The 15,865-nt window shown below is 42.2% G+C and overlaps 1 protein-coding gene across 1 annotated transcript; it reads left to right on the top strand.

Annotated features, from left to right (window-relative positions):
• The first annotated feature begins 2,904 nt into the window (after positions 1–2,904).
• LOC143677270 (ribonuclease H1-like) lies at positions 2,905–15,758 on the top strand. Its single transcript, XM_077153063.1, has 5 exons — positions 2,905–3,109; positions 10,945–11,041; positions 12,159–12,213; positions 13,264–13,348; positions 15,589–15,758. Exons 1-5 carry the CDS (start codon positions 3,064–3,066, stop codon positions 15,741–15,743), a joined length of 438 nt encoding a protein of 145 aa, XP_077009178.1. The 5' UTR covers positions 2,905–3,063; the 3' UTR covers positions 15,744–15,758.
• The last annotated feature ends 107 nt before the right edge of the window (positions 15,759–15,865 follow it).

The following is a 15,865-nucleotide window of genomic DNA, read 5'->3' as shown; positions in this document are numbered from 1 at the left end:
AATACAGTAAATAGCAATATTAAAGGAAAAATAATTGGTCAGTTTAAGGCGCGAAGCAGTTTACAGAAGCAGATGAGCTGTTAGGGGACGGTCTCCATCCCAGGTGTCTTATCTCACTTGCCTGCAGTTTTACCCAGTCCTGAAGGTCAGGAGAGGGGGTTTGGGGATTTCTACAGAAAGGCAGCCCAATTAAGGGAGAGAAAGGGGGGCCTGCTTGCTACAATATAACAACAGTGTTGTATTTGTGTTTTGGAATAAATCACCAGCTACCCTGTGGAGAATGGATCAGAGGGTTCTGTTAAATTGAAAACAGACTCTAAAACCAAGGTGCAGCATAACTGTATTGAGATAAAAACTGAAAGGAAGTTACTTCTCAAAGAAAAGGGGCGGGGAAACAATTTATATACTTGCTTAGAGGAAAGGGTGAAGGGGAACAGGGAGAAGGAGGCAAGGAGTACCTGAATCATCTGTGGTCTCTGCAGCAGGCCATGCTTGGGTTCCATAAATCTGCAAAAGCTGCCCAGGCAAAATGTTGGCGTAGGAATGGGCTTATCTAGTGAAGATAAGCAGACTGGTGGTGTTTTGACTTGTTTATCACAGTTCTTCCTTTCTCTGGGAGGCAGGGGTCTTAAATTATCACCACAAAGGGTTGTTGGTATTTAGCCTGCTTCAGTTGCTTTTTGTTTCTTCTTTGTAGTTTCCTGAGTAAAAACGGAAGTTGAAGCAAATTAAGATGATATATAAAGCAATTTACCATTCTAACTTCACAGTTCAGTTCCAAAGTAGGAACAGAGAAAGCAGTTAGGAAACTACTGCAGTAAATCCAAATACAAGCTGACATGGCAAATTCATAGATAGGATGGCAGTTAGGACAACAGAGAGGGGAAGCTACAGTAAGTGGATATTTGGGGGTTGTTTGGGAGGGAAATTGGACAAAGCTTGGGGATGGACTGGACTTCTGGTGATGGGGAGGGGGGAGAAGCAGAAGGAGGTTCCTTAACGAGGTACAAAGGGCTTTCCATGGATTACCTCACTTGATCCTCAAATACTATTACCATTTCCCATGAAACCCAAGCACCTACTTAAGTAATGTGTGTAAAGTCACACCAACAGTAGTAGTGGAGCCAGCAGTTTGATAACGTTGGCTTGAAAGAAACAACAGGGCTGTTATGAAGCGGGGGCTCCAACCTGGCAGGCAGAGGGGCTGTTTGCACTTGCTTTATATTTTAAGCATACTTGGGGGTTTCAGTGGTACAGCCAGGGCTCCTGAGTGCATGCATAAGTCGCAATTGACTGGTTTGATTGTAACCAGAGATTTCAAAGAAATTTCAGGTCTATTTTTGGTTTCTCAGCCTCTGCACTATTGGGGGGACACTCTGGATAAGCATTGCAGGGGGCCACCCCTCTAGCCCGTACCCACTAGATGCCAGTAGCACTTTGTATACCCATCCCCACGTGTGTCACCACAGAGGTCTGCAGACCTTGCCAAAAATCCCCTGGGGAGCAAAACTGTCCCCAGATTGGGAACCCACTGATCTAATCTTTTAGCAACAAAAGATTCACAGTCCAAACTCTGGGACTGTGCCCACACTAACAATTGCAAATGTTTCCTTTTTTATTTGCAATGTGACAAATTTTTAAAAAACTGGTATTTATTTACAAATAGCCCCATTTGTTTAAGTAAATTTGCATTGAATTAAAAGCCTGAAATTTATGCTTCAGCAGGAATTAAAACATAATACAATTCGGCCTGAAGGAAACACTGCTCCAGGATAAGGTGGCAACCAGGCTCTGGAAAGGTGCTTTGCATTTAAATGAAGAATAAAGAAATTCTGACCACTGCCTCCAAGGTTCTGAAAATCTGTGAGTCTGATACGGAGGATATACTTTAATAGCAGATGAGGTTTCACACTCTAAAACTGACTTTTCTCTTTTCTCCTCTTCCATTATCTGATCTTTTAACCTCTAGAAGTCCATGGAGCAAGTAGTTCATTTATATATTTATTCAACCAACTTTTATCAGTTCTTGGTCCCAGATACACTGTTAGACACTGGGGCTGTGCAGGTTGGTTAACCTGCCGTCCAGGAGTTCATGTGGAAGATAAAAAATTAATCAAATAATTGCCATACGTCACAAAAATTGAAGGCCTCACTTTACTTAGCGTATCATAAATATTTAATATTTACTTGGTCTCACCGGCTTTTTCTGTGTACACACGTGCTCTTTTAACTAATGATGCTCGCAGACTAATAACTTGACTAGGGTTCAACTTGGACGTTTTATTCCTCCCGTCTCTTGTTCTCTACAGCAGAATCCAACAGTCTAATAACACAGAAAACATCACAATGAGGAACCTGAGTTTTCCTCCTGAATCCATCCAAAGCAGTTTAATTCAACACCTCTCTCCGCTGCCTCTAGGCCACACAGTGGCCAGAAGGTGCCCCCTCCCCCCCACACCCCGTTCTCAGAGGGTCCCGGACTGTATTGGCGCCGAGCATTTATTAGACTTTTCTCCTTCCAGGCACCTCCCCACCCGCCTCTGGAGTCCCCCGGACCTCCGGCTCAGTGCGCCGCGCTCCGTTAAAGCGCAAACCTTAGTTCATTCATCCGCTCACACGTTCATTCGTTAAGCAGATATGTTAGGAGAGTCTAAATCAGTGTCAGACGCTCTCCTAAATTCTGGGAATACAACAGTTTTAAGGAGTTAAGTCTCCCGTGGGCTTTCCCTTGGGAAGAAAGGGTCTCCCCGGCATCTCAGAAGCGCCCAAGCATGAGGTGGGGATGGGGGCGCGTTAGGAGTGGACTGGGACCCCCCACGCCCCGGGCCAGCCCCTTAACCTCCAGGCTGGCTGAGGAGAGGGGGCGGCGAAATGCGGGCAGCCAAGTGTCCCCGGAGTACCCTCGGGCTCAGGGCGGGAGGCTGGGCGGTCCCAGAGAGCTCCTCCCTCGACCCTACCAACTCGCTCTTACTGACTGCGCTCGGGCGAAGACGACTGGAGACCAAAGACACCCCATAACTGGAGCCCGGACGACGCTGAGCGTTGGGACTGGAAAAGGACGACATGAGCTCCTGGAGACAACGCGGACAGGCTTCTGGCTGGGGCTCAGGTGAGCCAGGGTCGGCGGGAGGCGGCGCGGCGCCGGGCTTTCTGCTCCCCGGAGCCTATTTTGGGAAGGGAAGACGTCGCGGAGCGCGATCGCCGGGGACCGTCCTCCGCTGCGAAGAAGGGAATTGGGGGGTGGGGGGAACCCCCGTAGTAAGAGCCGGGGCGAATTCCCTAAGGGTTTCCCGAGACGGCTGTAGACACTGGTTTGGGGAATCGGACCTCCTTGTCCTGCGTCAGAACTTGGAAAATTACTTCTCCGAAGCCTCCAAGTTTACAGCGGAGGGTCCGGAGGGTTCCACGGTCGCTGCCCGCGCGTGTCCTTTATTCGCCGAGACCCTTAATTGCCCACAGCTGTTCCCACGAGTTGGTCTTGCGCATTAGCTGAGGAACATGCGTCCCTAGGGACCTACGTACTCGGTGAGCCATCGGTGTAAGTGGGTTCGTGGTGCAGGGGTGGCAAAGCCAGATTGCGCACACAGGAAAACGACCAAGCGGAAACAATTGGGGATTTTCGTGGAGGAAGGGCGGCGTGGACTTGAGCCTGTCCGGAGACGAAGCGGGCCGCGGCTTGGCGGAGTCCCCAGACCAACTGGAACTTCCGTGGGCCCCGCGCCCTCCCGCGCAGCCCCCTCCCCCCGGGCCCTGGGCTCGCTGCCCAGCCCTGCGCGGCGCCCCGGTTGGGAAACGCGGGCGGAGGGGGGCGGATTCGGGAGGTGAAATGTTTCTGCAGGTCCCGAGCCTGGCGGGTCAGTTCTCTTCTCTTCCCTGCAGGGCCCCCTAAGTGCATCCCCTCGTTCCCTCCACCTCTTCCCGGACCAACCCGGTCCAGGCTCCTATAGCTGCGGGCGGGGAAACTGTGCAGGTGTCAGGGACTGCGAAACTTGAACCACCATCCCTTAGGGGGTCTAGTGACCCGCCCCCCCTTGATATGCACAATCTGCAGAGATTTTTCTTAAAAGGATTAGATGGTGCTCTCTCCAGTGCCCTTGACCAGAGGGCCCGGCGACACTGAAGTGGGTGTGGGTGCAAAGTATGTGAAAACCTTGCGTTCTTGCTCCCCCTTGCTGAAGAAGCTTGGAGGTGGGGTTAAAAAATACTGCTTCAATTCAGCTTGAGGGAAAAAGACATTTTTCCCATCCATATTAACCTTTTCTTGAAGATGTTGGGAACTGTTTGAAAACCAGAAAAGAAAAGAACTTTAAACTCCAGCTCCTCCTGCCCGCGGTGTGTGATGTAATACTTGGCAGGAAGAGAGTTTTGTGCCCGCAGTGTGTAACTGGCAAATGGAATGATGGTTGAGTCCTTCAGTGAGATATTGCAGACCAGCCACCTGGGCGCCAGGCATTGTTCTAAAAGCTGAAGTAAACAAACATACCTCTTGTTGACTGAGAAATTACATACTGAACTTCAAGGCATTGAAAGCTTTTAGAAATGGAATTCCAGAAGCACAGATTCAGGTAGCAACCCTAATTGTGTCCCATCTTGGAGGTTCTTTTCTTTTGGTATGCTGTATGGCAGGATTACATTACATTATTTTTTCATGTGAGCATTCCGTTATTGTGACACTTTGTTAAATTTTTGCTTGTTTGTTTTTGGGAAGTGTATGGACAGAATCAAACCCAGATCTCTTGCATGGCGGGAGAATCCTACTATACTATTCTTGCACGTGTGCCCCCCCCCCCCCATCTTGTGGTTTCTAAGGAAAAGATTATGTAAGTTGTTTGTAAAGAATTATGATGGGATATTTGGGGCTTTCCAGTGTCCTTTAAGTTAGACATTTTACTGATTTCTTTACGTAGTGGTTGGTTTCAGTCATAGAGGAGGTATTACTCAGTTACAAGAAACTTGTTGCCTGTAGTTTCCAGTACTTATGGCAGTTTGTGACATTTGGCTATCCCTGCATAAAAGTAACTTCTTAAATGGCTTCCTAAGGCCATTTTAAATCTCATAACCATAGTAACACTTCACAGAACAATTTTAAAAACCACTGGTTTGGGAAAGGAAGGATAAAAAGGGGTCAGAGCTTGGGTTCATTTAGCCACCTTTTACCCAGGGGAGGATTTGTGTGTGAAGAAGAGCCAATGACTGTAGAATATGTAGAGTAGAATGTGACACTTGTAGAGACTGATTTACGTAAGCAGGATTTGAGATTTAGTGTGTGAAACAGCATAGAAATTAATAAGTTTACTGTGTATTCTAATAAATGCTATAATGGCTAAGTACCAACCTGTAGGAAGAACACCTAATTTAGACTGGACTCCAGTGAGGACCAAAGAGTTTGGGAGTAGAGGGAAGACTGGCCGTTGAATAGGGCATTTACACTAATACTGTAAGGGATCAGGAGCTCGACCCCAGCCGAGTGGAAAGTTCCCCCCCGGACCCATGAAGAACACCCAGTAATGGGGTCAGGATGTGGGAATCACACAAACCTGTTTTTGCAAAAGCTAGTAGCACCCTTTGCTTCTGTAGATGAGTGTGCTTGCTTTACAGCTGCAAAACCAGGGTGTGGGTCTGTGAAACAAACGCCACTTCTCTGCTTCTGTGAATAAGCTTGCGGGTTTCAGCCTTTATAAGCCCACCCTGCAAGCCTCACGGTGCTGTCTCTGAATCGGAGCTCCTCCTTGAGATTTCTGAGGCAGTCACCGCCCGGCTCATAAAGACTCCAATAAAAGAAACTAACATTTAAAAGCTTTATGGAAATTTTAAATTATGTACTTGTTTCTGATGAATTGGTCAGGAAAAAAATATTAAGCAGAAAATATTAGAATGAAATTCTGTGGGGTTTGCATAAAGTTCATGGGGGAAAACGATGTACATTAAATTTACTTTTCTTAAAGAGCTTACTGGTAGGCTTTTCAAATATATGGTCATACCTCCCAAATCGGTTGCATTTATTTAGAAGTGAGATGTGCAGTGACTTAAATGTCTGTGGATAACTGCTTCCTCACTAAAATTTTGCTATCCAAATCAAAGAGCGGCTTATTCCTTCGGACAATCCCTGGGGAATCTCATGCCTCTGATATAATTGCAATTTGATACTGTGTGGTCTTTCTGTCCGCGCCCCACTACAATACCATTGTCTTTGCACATGGTGTGATTTCCAAAGCTCTGTCTGGCCACACTCATTTGCCATTTTTCAGAAAGAGCCCAGTAATTCTGTTGAAGGCATCTTCAGATCCCACATCACACTTGGCCCAGTACTCTCACCCACCTGCCTAAACCAGGGGTATTGGGATGACTGCCATGATCTGTCCACTTTACCCACAGGTGAATAAACACAAGATGCTGTGTATCGGAGCATGCACAATTATTTTTTTTTCTTCTTAATTTATTTATTTATTAATTAAAAAATTTTAATAAACAACTAAAACATTAACATGTGATCATTCCATTCTACATATATAATCAGTAATTCACAATATCATCATTTAGTTGCATATTCATCATTTCTTAGAACATTTGCATCAATTCAGAAAAAAATAAAAAGACAACAGAAAAAGAAATAAAACGAAAACAGAAAAAATATATATACATACCATGCCCCTTACCTCTTGTTTTCATTGATCACTAGCATTTCAAACTAAATTTATTTTAACAATTGTTCCCCCTATTATTTATTTTTATTCTATATGTTCTACTCATCTGTTGACAAGGTAGATAAAAGGAGTATCAGACACAAGGTTTTTACAATCACACAGTCACATTGTGAAAGCTACATCATTATTCAATCATCCTCAAGAAACATGGCGATAGCACAGCCCAAGCAACTCAGCATACCTCATCTCAGCACTCGCAGCTCAGTCCAGGCCTTTGGAGATGCAGAAAGAAGTCACCCCGGGGAAAGTTGTTGGAACCCAGAGGCCTGGAGAGAAGGCCTGCAGAGACCATCCTGTGCCTTCCCACGTAAGAAAGAGCCTCAGTTAAAAGTTGCTGCCCTAGGACTTCCGGAGAAGATGGCGGCTTAGTAAGATGCGCGGGTCTTAGTTCCTCCTCCAGAAAAGCAACTAAAGAAACAAACAATACGAAACAGCTCCCGGAGCCACGACAGAGACCAAAAAGACAGCGTACCCCATTCAAGAACAGCTGAACGGGCAGGGAGAATCTGCTGCGGTGAGATACCCGAGGGGCGCGCGTTTTCCCGGCCGGGGCGGCTGGCAACTGGGGTCCCCTCCACGCACGTGGCTCCCCGGTCTGACTGGGAACGTTGGATAGCGGGGCCCTCCTGTCACGCTTGGCGTCTCGGGCCAGCTGGGCAATTAGGACCAGCACTCTCCCAAGCCGCGGCGGCCAGCGACCCCCGCCTCCACGCACGGTTTCCCCGGCTGACTGCCGTGCAGACAGACGAGCGCCATGAGCGCCACCTACTGGGCAGGAAAAGAAAAACAGAGCCCAGAGATTTCACAGAAAAAGCTTTCAACCAGCCGGGTCTCACACCCAGGGAAATCTGATCAAATGCCCAGACACCAGCAGAAAATAATGGATGACGCTTGGAAAATTGAAGATATGGCCCAGTCAAAGGAACAAACCAATAGTTCAAATGAGATACAGGAGCTGAGACAACTAATGCTGAATATACGAACAGAAATGGAAAAACTCTTCAAAAACCAAATCAATAAATTGAGGGAGGACATGAAGAAGACATGGGCTGAACAAAAAGAAGAAATAGAAAATCTGAAAAAACAAATCACAGAACTTGTGGGAATGAAGGACAAAGAAGAAAAAATGGAAAAAACAATGGATACCTACAATGGTAGATCTAAAGAGACAGAAGCTACAATTAGTGAACTGGAGGATGGAACATCTGAATTCCAAAAAGAAACAGAAACTATAGGGAAAAGAATGGAAAAACTTGAGCAGGGAATCAGGGAACTGAATGACAATATGAAGCGCACAAATATACATGTTGTGGGTGTCCCAAAAGGAGAAGAGAAGGGAAAAGGAGGAGAAAAACTAATGGAAGAAATTATCACTGAAAATTTCCCAACTCTTATGAAAGACCTAAATTTGCAGATCCAAGAAGTGCAGCGCACCCCAAAGAGAATAGACCCAAATAGGCGTTCTCCAAGACACTTACTAGTTAGAATGTCAGAGGTCAAAGAGAAAGAGAGGATCTTGAAAGCAGCAAGAGAAAAACAATCTGTCACATACAAGGGAAACCCAATAAGACTATGTGTAGATTTCTCAGCAGAAACCATGGAAGCTAGAAGACAGTGGGATGATATATTTAAATTACTAAAAGAGAAAAACTGCCAACCAAGACTCTTATATCCAGCAAAATTGTCCTTCAAAAATGAAGGAGAAATTAAAACATTTATAGACAAAAAGTCACAGAGAATTTGTGACCAAGAGACCAGCTCTGCAAGAAATACTAAAGGGAGCACTAGAGTCAGATACGAAAAGACAGAAGAGAGAGGTATGAAGTAAAGTGTAGAAAGAAGGAAAATCAGATATGATATATATAATACAAAAGCCAAAATGGTAGAGGAAAATATTATCCAAACAGTAATAATACTAAAAGTTAATGGACTGAATTTCCCAATCAAAAGACATAGAATGGCAGAATGGATTACGACCCAGCAATACCACTGCTAGGTATCTACTCAAGGGACTTAAGGGCAAAGACACAGACGGACATTTGCACACCAGTGTTTATAGCAGCATTATCTACAATTGCAAAGAGATGGAAACAGCCAAAATGTCCATCAACAGACGAGTGGCTAAACAAACTGTGGCGTATACCTACGATGGAATATTATGCAGCTTTAAGACAGACTAAACTTATGAAGCATGTAATAACATGCATGGACCTAGAGAACATTATGCTGAGTGAGTCTAGCCCAAAACTAAAGGACAAATACTGTAAGGTCCCACTGATGTGAACCGACATTTGAGAATCAGCTTGGAATATATCATTGGTAACAGAGACCAGCAGGAGTTAGAAACAGGGTAAGATAATGGGTAATTGGAGCTGAAGGGATACAGACTGTGCAACAGGACTAGATACAAAAACTGAAAAATGGACAGCACAATAATACCTAAGTGTAATGTAACTATGTTGGAACACTGAATGAAGCTGCACCTGAAATATGGTTTTTTGTTTGTTTGTGTGTTTGTACATTTTGTTTTTGTTTTTTTCTTTTTCCTTTTTATATATATATTATTAGTATTATTATTTTAATTCTCTTCTCTATATTAACATTCTATATCTTTTTCTGCTGTTTTGCTAGTTCTTTTCCTAAATCGATGCAAATGTACTAAGAAATGATGATCATACATCTATGTGATGATACTAAGAATTACTGAGTGCATTTGTAGAATGGAATGATTTCTAAATGTTGTGTTAATTTAATTTTTAAAAAATTAAAAAAAAAAAAAGAAACATGGCTATTGGAACACAACTCTACATTTTCAGGCAGTTCCCTCCAGCCTCTCCATTACATCTCGAAATACAAGGTGATATCTACTTAATGCGTAAGGATAACCTCTCGAGTCTGTTTGGAATCTCTCAGCCATTGGCACTTTGTCTCATTTCACTCTTCCCCCTTTTGGTTGAGAAGGTCTTCTCAATCCCTTGATGCTGAGTCTCAGCTCATTCTAGGATTTCTGTCCCACGTTGCCAGGAAGGTCCACACCCCTGGGAGTCATGTCCCACGTGGACGGGGGCGGTGGTGAGTTTGCTTGTGGTGTTGGCTGGAGAGAAAGACCACATCTGAGCAACAAAAGAGGATCTCTTTGGGGGTGACTCTTAGGCCTAAATTGTAAGTAGACTTGACCTATCCTTTGTGGGATTAAGTTTCATATGAACAAACCCCAAGGACTGGATACTCAACCTATAGTTTTTGTTGTCCACACTGCTTGTGAGAATATCAAGAATTCAACTTGGGGAAGTTGAATTTCTCCCCCTTCTCACCATTCCCCGAAGGGGACTTTGCAAATACTTTTCCACTCAGTGATCGAATCACTGTGGAATTCATCAGGGCATCACTCTGGACAAAGCAACTCCAAGTACTTAACGGTGTTCAATCAAGCTATCTACATAAGTTATATTAGGAAATGCACTGGTCAAAGTATAAATTTTGTACCAAATAAACATTTTTTGCTTTAGTCTCACACATAAGGTGAAATTTTTAAATATTAATTACCATCTATTTTCAGCACCCTGCAGTAATGACATTCCTTTGTTCTTTCTCATGCGCAAATATTTTTAAAATTTGTACATTTAGTCACTATTATACACTCTAGGCATTCCTAGATTATACCATCTCAATCTTTATCATCTCTTTCTGATTTCATTTATGCCCCAGCCCTCCTCCCTCTATCATTCTCATATGTAGCTTCATTCAGTGTTTTAACATAATTGTATTACAGTTAAGTAGTATTGTGCTGTCCATTTCTGAGTTTTTATATTCAGTCCTGTTGCACAATTTTTATCCCTTCAGCTCCAATTACCCAATATCTTACCCTGTTTCTATCTCCTGGTGGTCTCTGTTACCAACAAAATATTCCAAGTTTATTCACTAATGTCAGTTCACATCAGTGAGACCATACAGTATTTGTTCTTTTGTTTTTGGCTAATCTCACTCAGCATAATGTTCTCAAGGTCCATCCATGTTGTTACACACTTCATAAGTTTATTCTGTCTTACAGCCGCATAATATTCCATCGTATGTATATACCACAGTTTGTTTAGCCACTCATCTGTTGATGGACATTTTGGCTGTTTGCATCTCTTTGCAATTGTAAATAATGCTGCTATAAACATTGGTGTGCAAATGTCCATTTGTGTCTTTGCCCTTAGGGAGCATACATAATTCTTAAGCAATTGATGTTTTGCAGATCAGATAGATGTTTATATAGATGGCAGCTGCAAAAATAATGGAAGAGATGGTGCAGAAGCAGGAATTGGAGTCCACTGGGGACGTGGCCATCCTCTGTAAGTAAGATAAAAACGCAGTTAGCCTTTAAGCACTGTATCAGAATTTTTTAAAGAATTATATTAGAATTCATCATATTTAACCATTAGAACATGTAAGGGCCTCATTCTTCCACAGATGTATATTTCTATTTAATGCTGAACCCACCGCCATATGGGAAAACTCAGAATCGACGAGAATACCTACCTGTGAGCAAGCATCCCATTGTCTTCTTCCTCTCACCTGAGATGACCATGATGATGTTGAATCTTGTCATTCTTTTTTTTCTTTTTATTAAGTTTTATCACATGAATTTTATAGAACGGGGTACCAAACACTTAATTAAGGGGGGGTCCATGATATCCAAGATATACAAAGGCATGTGGGTAGTTTTAAGAAAATAGTTATATTATATCCTACCTTCTATTAACAGTGAATATTACTCATTCACAGATTTTTTTAAAAGTGTGCCATCCAACTCATTAGAGTACATTTCAATAGAATTATACTTTATTGAATATCAAAATCTGTAATCTCTTGATGCATTCAATATTATATCATCTTAATTCCAAAAAGAAACAACATTTAAAAGCTCTATGGAAATTTTAAATTATGTACTTGTTTCTGATGAATTGGTCAGGAAAAAATATTAAGCAGAAAATATTAGAGTGAAATTCTGTGGGGTTTGCATAAAGTTCATGGGGGAAAACGATGTATATTAAATTTACTTCTTTTCTTAAAGAACTTACTGGTAGGCTTTTCAAATATATGGCCATACCTCCCAAATCAGTTGCATTTAAAAGTGTGATGTGCGATGACTTAAATGTCTGTGGATAACTGCTTCCTCACTAAAATTTTGCTATCCAAATCAAAGAGCGGCATATTCCTTCAGACAATCCCTGGGAAATCTCATGCCCCTGATATAAAATTCCAACCAGATACATTTGGAGAGTTGATTAATGGAAAATAGTGATGCTGTTTGTATTTTCAGATGTAAGACATTGCATTCTTTGCAATAATTTGTGATTAAAGAATTCAAATATTGTGAACATGTAAATGGTTTCTGACACTTGAAGTGCATGAGAACTTTTTATGGGCAATTCAATTTTAACCAATTATTGCTAAATCTCAAAACAGAAATGCATGTGAGAGGGTTTCTGGACGGCAGACAAACCAAACAGCTGAACTGCAGGTAAGTTGCCTTATTAATAACACACGTCACTTGACGTCGTGCATTCTGTGTTTACATGCTTAATTCTTGGGAAGGGAAAAAATCTGAATTATATTCATGGCCTAGTCTTCCCAGCTGAAAAGTTGCAAAGTAATGATTAAGAGGGAAGGGAGTAGAATGTGACACTTGTGGAGAATGATTTATATGTAAGCTCTTAGTGTTGAAGTCTCATCAGAGTTGGTGGGAGCCTGGTCCCTGCCCCCAGACTTTTAGTCTAGCTAGAAAGAGCCTTCTGAGTGCATTCAGCACCTAAAGCTCCCATTGCCATCTCATCCTGATGTTGTTGGACTTTCTTCTGCCTCTAGATTCTGTACTCGAGCTACATTAACAAGGTAGTGATGCTCTTCCAGACGTTGTTGGCCCTTTCCAGGCTCTTTGTGCAATTTTTGTCATTTTAATAGCTCTTAACTGTTAAAGATGAATCATTCCCTCCTTCCCGCCTCCTCCAATATAGTAAAGTAATGAATGGAACAAACATTGATTTTCCTATCCAGTTCCACCATAGAAGTATAACAAAGGGGCAGCAAAAATCCTCCCATAAACAGTTGAAGATCATTTTCAAAATTTACGCATATCCTGTAGAGAGGACACTGTGCTCACAGGCTGACAGTATCTCCCCCACCTCCCAACACCTTGCTGGTAATCTCCAAGTACCACCTACGGTAGTACTTAACTAGAGTTTTCAGTTAGCGGGCATCATCAGTCTTGAAGCTTTTCCCCTGCAGCCATTGGATTCGTAGATCTGTGGTGCTGCCTGCCATCCTGCATCAAGAAGCCAGATGGGAAACATGGTATCTTTTTTTTCACATGGGCAGGCTCCGGGAATCAAACCCGGGTCCTTGGGCATGGCAGGCAAGCACTCTTACCTGCTGAGCCACTGTGGCCTGCCCAAAACATGGTATCATAACAGTAGGTTCATGCAGACCGGGATAACCAGGTTTAACTGTGTGTTATCTTTTATGTTAAATTAAAACATTAAATTTGTTTTAATATAGAGAACCTTTCTTACAGGCAGCCTACAAAGCCATTAAGCAAGCCAGGAGCCAAAACATGAATGAACTCACCATTGGAACAGATAGCCAGTTTGTCATCAAAGGTACTTTTTCAGTAGAGGGACAGTGATTAGTTGGTAGGTTGCCAGACATACTTGCTATGTCTACTGATTTTATCCAGGAAATGTGCATGGGAGGGTACTAAGGGGCTGCTTGCTTTTTTTTTTTTTTTCCATAGTCCCATTTTTCTTATTAAATGCAATTTTATTGATACCTATTCACATACCCTATAATCATTCAAAGTGTACAATCAGTGGCTCACAGTATCATCATGTAGTTGTGCATTCATCAGCGCAATGTTTAAAGACTTCCATTATCCAAAAAATGCATATAAGAATAAAAATTAAAAAGAAGTGTAGGAGTCTAAAGAATTAACTTTGACTCTTTTTTTTTTCCCTGCTGGTGTCCAAATCTCCTAGCAAGATGACATGAGGGGTTATGAGAAGTCCAAACTATCGAGGCCAATAATGGCCCTTGTTTCATACAGCTGCTTGTTTGGAAATAGGAAGCATTATGGCTTTTAGTTTGGGATTGTTTTTCTCATCTATGTTGGATGGGAATGTACCCGGTTAAGGAAAACCACAAATAAGCATGCAGCTCTCCACAATCTGCATGGGAATAGCATAAATAGATTGATACAACAAGGCATTGTGGTTTCTGTGTGTCAAGGGAATTCGCTTCTAGGTTCCACACTTTGTACATAGTAGTTTATTTTTGTAAATAGTGTACTATATATGGATTTGTTTTTCCTGTTAGCCAGTTTTCAGTTTGCTAAAGCTGCCAGAATGCATTGGCTTTTACAAAGGGGATTTGTTAAGATGCAAAGTACAACCCTAAGGCTGTGAAAATGTCCAGATTAAGGCATCAACATGAAGGGTACCTTCTTAAAGGAAAAGCTGCTGGTTTCTGGGGTTCCTTTGTCACATGGGAAGGCGCATGGCTTCAAAATGGCTCTCTCAGCTCCTGAGGGTGTTTCTGGCTTCTGCTGGGGCATTTTCTTTCTTTCTTAGCTTCTCTCAGCTCTTCTACAACATCTCTCCCTTAAAGGACTTGAAGTGGATTAAGACTCATCTTGAATTGGATGGGTGACATTTCCTTGGCGACATCTCAACCTAATCAAAATACCTCACCCACAGTAGGTCTGCACCCACAAGATTAGATTAAAAGAGCATGGCGGGCGGGCCGCGGTGGCTCAGCGGGCAAAGTGCTTGCCTGCTATGCCGGAGGACCTCGGTTCGATTCCCGGCCCCAGCCCATGTAACGAAAACGGAGAAACAAAATACAATAAAACAAGAAAATGTTTAAAAGATGTTTCCCTTTCTTCCTCTCTTCCTTCCTTCTATCCTTCCTTCCTTCTCTCTGTCTTTCCTTAAAAAAAAAAAAAAAAAAAAAAAAAAAAAAAAAAAAAGAGCATGGCTTTTCCGGGGTACATTACAATTTCAGTCTGGCACAGTAACATGTCATGGTTGTTTCCCACTTGGCAGAGCAGACATATGTCTTAGATGAAGTATATTTTCACTTTTGATGAACTTACCTGTTCTTTTCACTTGAACAAATTAATGACCTTTCAATTTTTCCCACTTTAAACAATGAAACAGGTATAGATAGGAGATTGGAAAATAATTATTCAATAGGAGATGTGCCTGTTTTCTTTGTATACTTGTCCAATTACTATCTCGGTAAATTCCCAAATGTAGAATCAGCTGTGCCAAGAGAACATCCATACACTAACACCAATTTCCATCTTAATCTGAAAGTTAGCAGTTTTCACTGATAACCAGCTTTCCCCCCACCCTCGCTATTTGTTTTCAATCCTCGGCCATAGGCATCAAGTATGTTGCATTCAAAACCAGGTACATGAGAGCCAAATCTATAGCTCTGTGGCTTTATATTCTCTAAATGATAGAAAAGTAATTTGCGTCTGACTGTCCATGAGACAAAGGTCTACTCTTGAAAATAAAAGGAAAGGAGCCATGTGAAATGTCAGCTCCTGAATCCTGTGTCAAGAAGGGATAAAATGTAGAACAAAAGGTGATAATGTCTTCCCCTTTCCAGGAGAGATTTCTAGCCTTCCTGATTTCATCTATAACATTGTGCTTTGTCTGAACTCTCCAAATTCTAGAGAATTTATCTTGGCAGAATCCTACATGGCCCAACATGGTTATCACTTTAGAAAAGAAAAGATACTAGATAGTTTTTGAGAGCATAAGGAAATTTTTGGAAAACTGAAAGGATAAGTGCCTTTGGAAATTATTTTATTCTCAGGCTGTTTTCAATTGCTTAGGCATGACAGAATGGATTGGTAACTGGAAAGACAATGGATGGAAAACAGCTTCTGGAAGAGATGTTGTCAATAAAGCAGAATTTCAGAAGATTGATCAAGCTTCCCAAGGAATGGATATTAAATGGGTGAGAAATCCTTACTTGCTCCTATTATAGCCAAAGTTAACTTAGGTATAATAGGGCTATATCAATCTATCATGACATTGGAAGGCAGTTAACTAACTTAAATCTTAATGACAAGCTGTCTAAATTATGCTGTTATGAATCTTTAAAATGGT

Source organism: Tamandua tetradactyla, chromosome 3 (genome assembly GCF_023851605.1).
Source record: "Tamandua tetradactyla isolate mTamTet1 chromosome 3, mTamTet1.pri, whole genome shotgun sequence".
Lineage (NCBI taxonomy): Eukaryota > Metazoa > Chordata > Mammalia > Pilosa > Myrmecophagidae > Tamandua > Tamandua tetradactyla.
The sequence above is the reverse complement of the archived record's forward strand: the minus strand, read 5'-3'. Positions and strand labels throughout refer to the sequence as shown.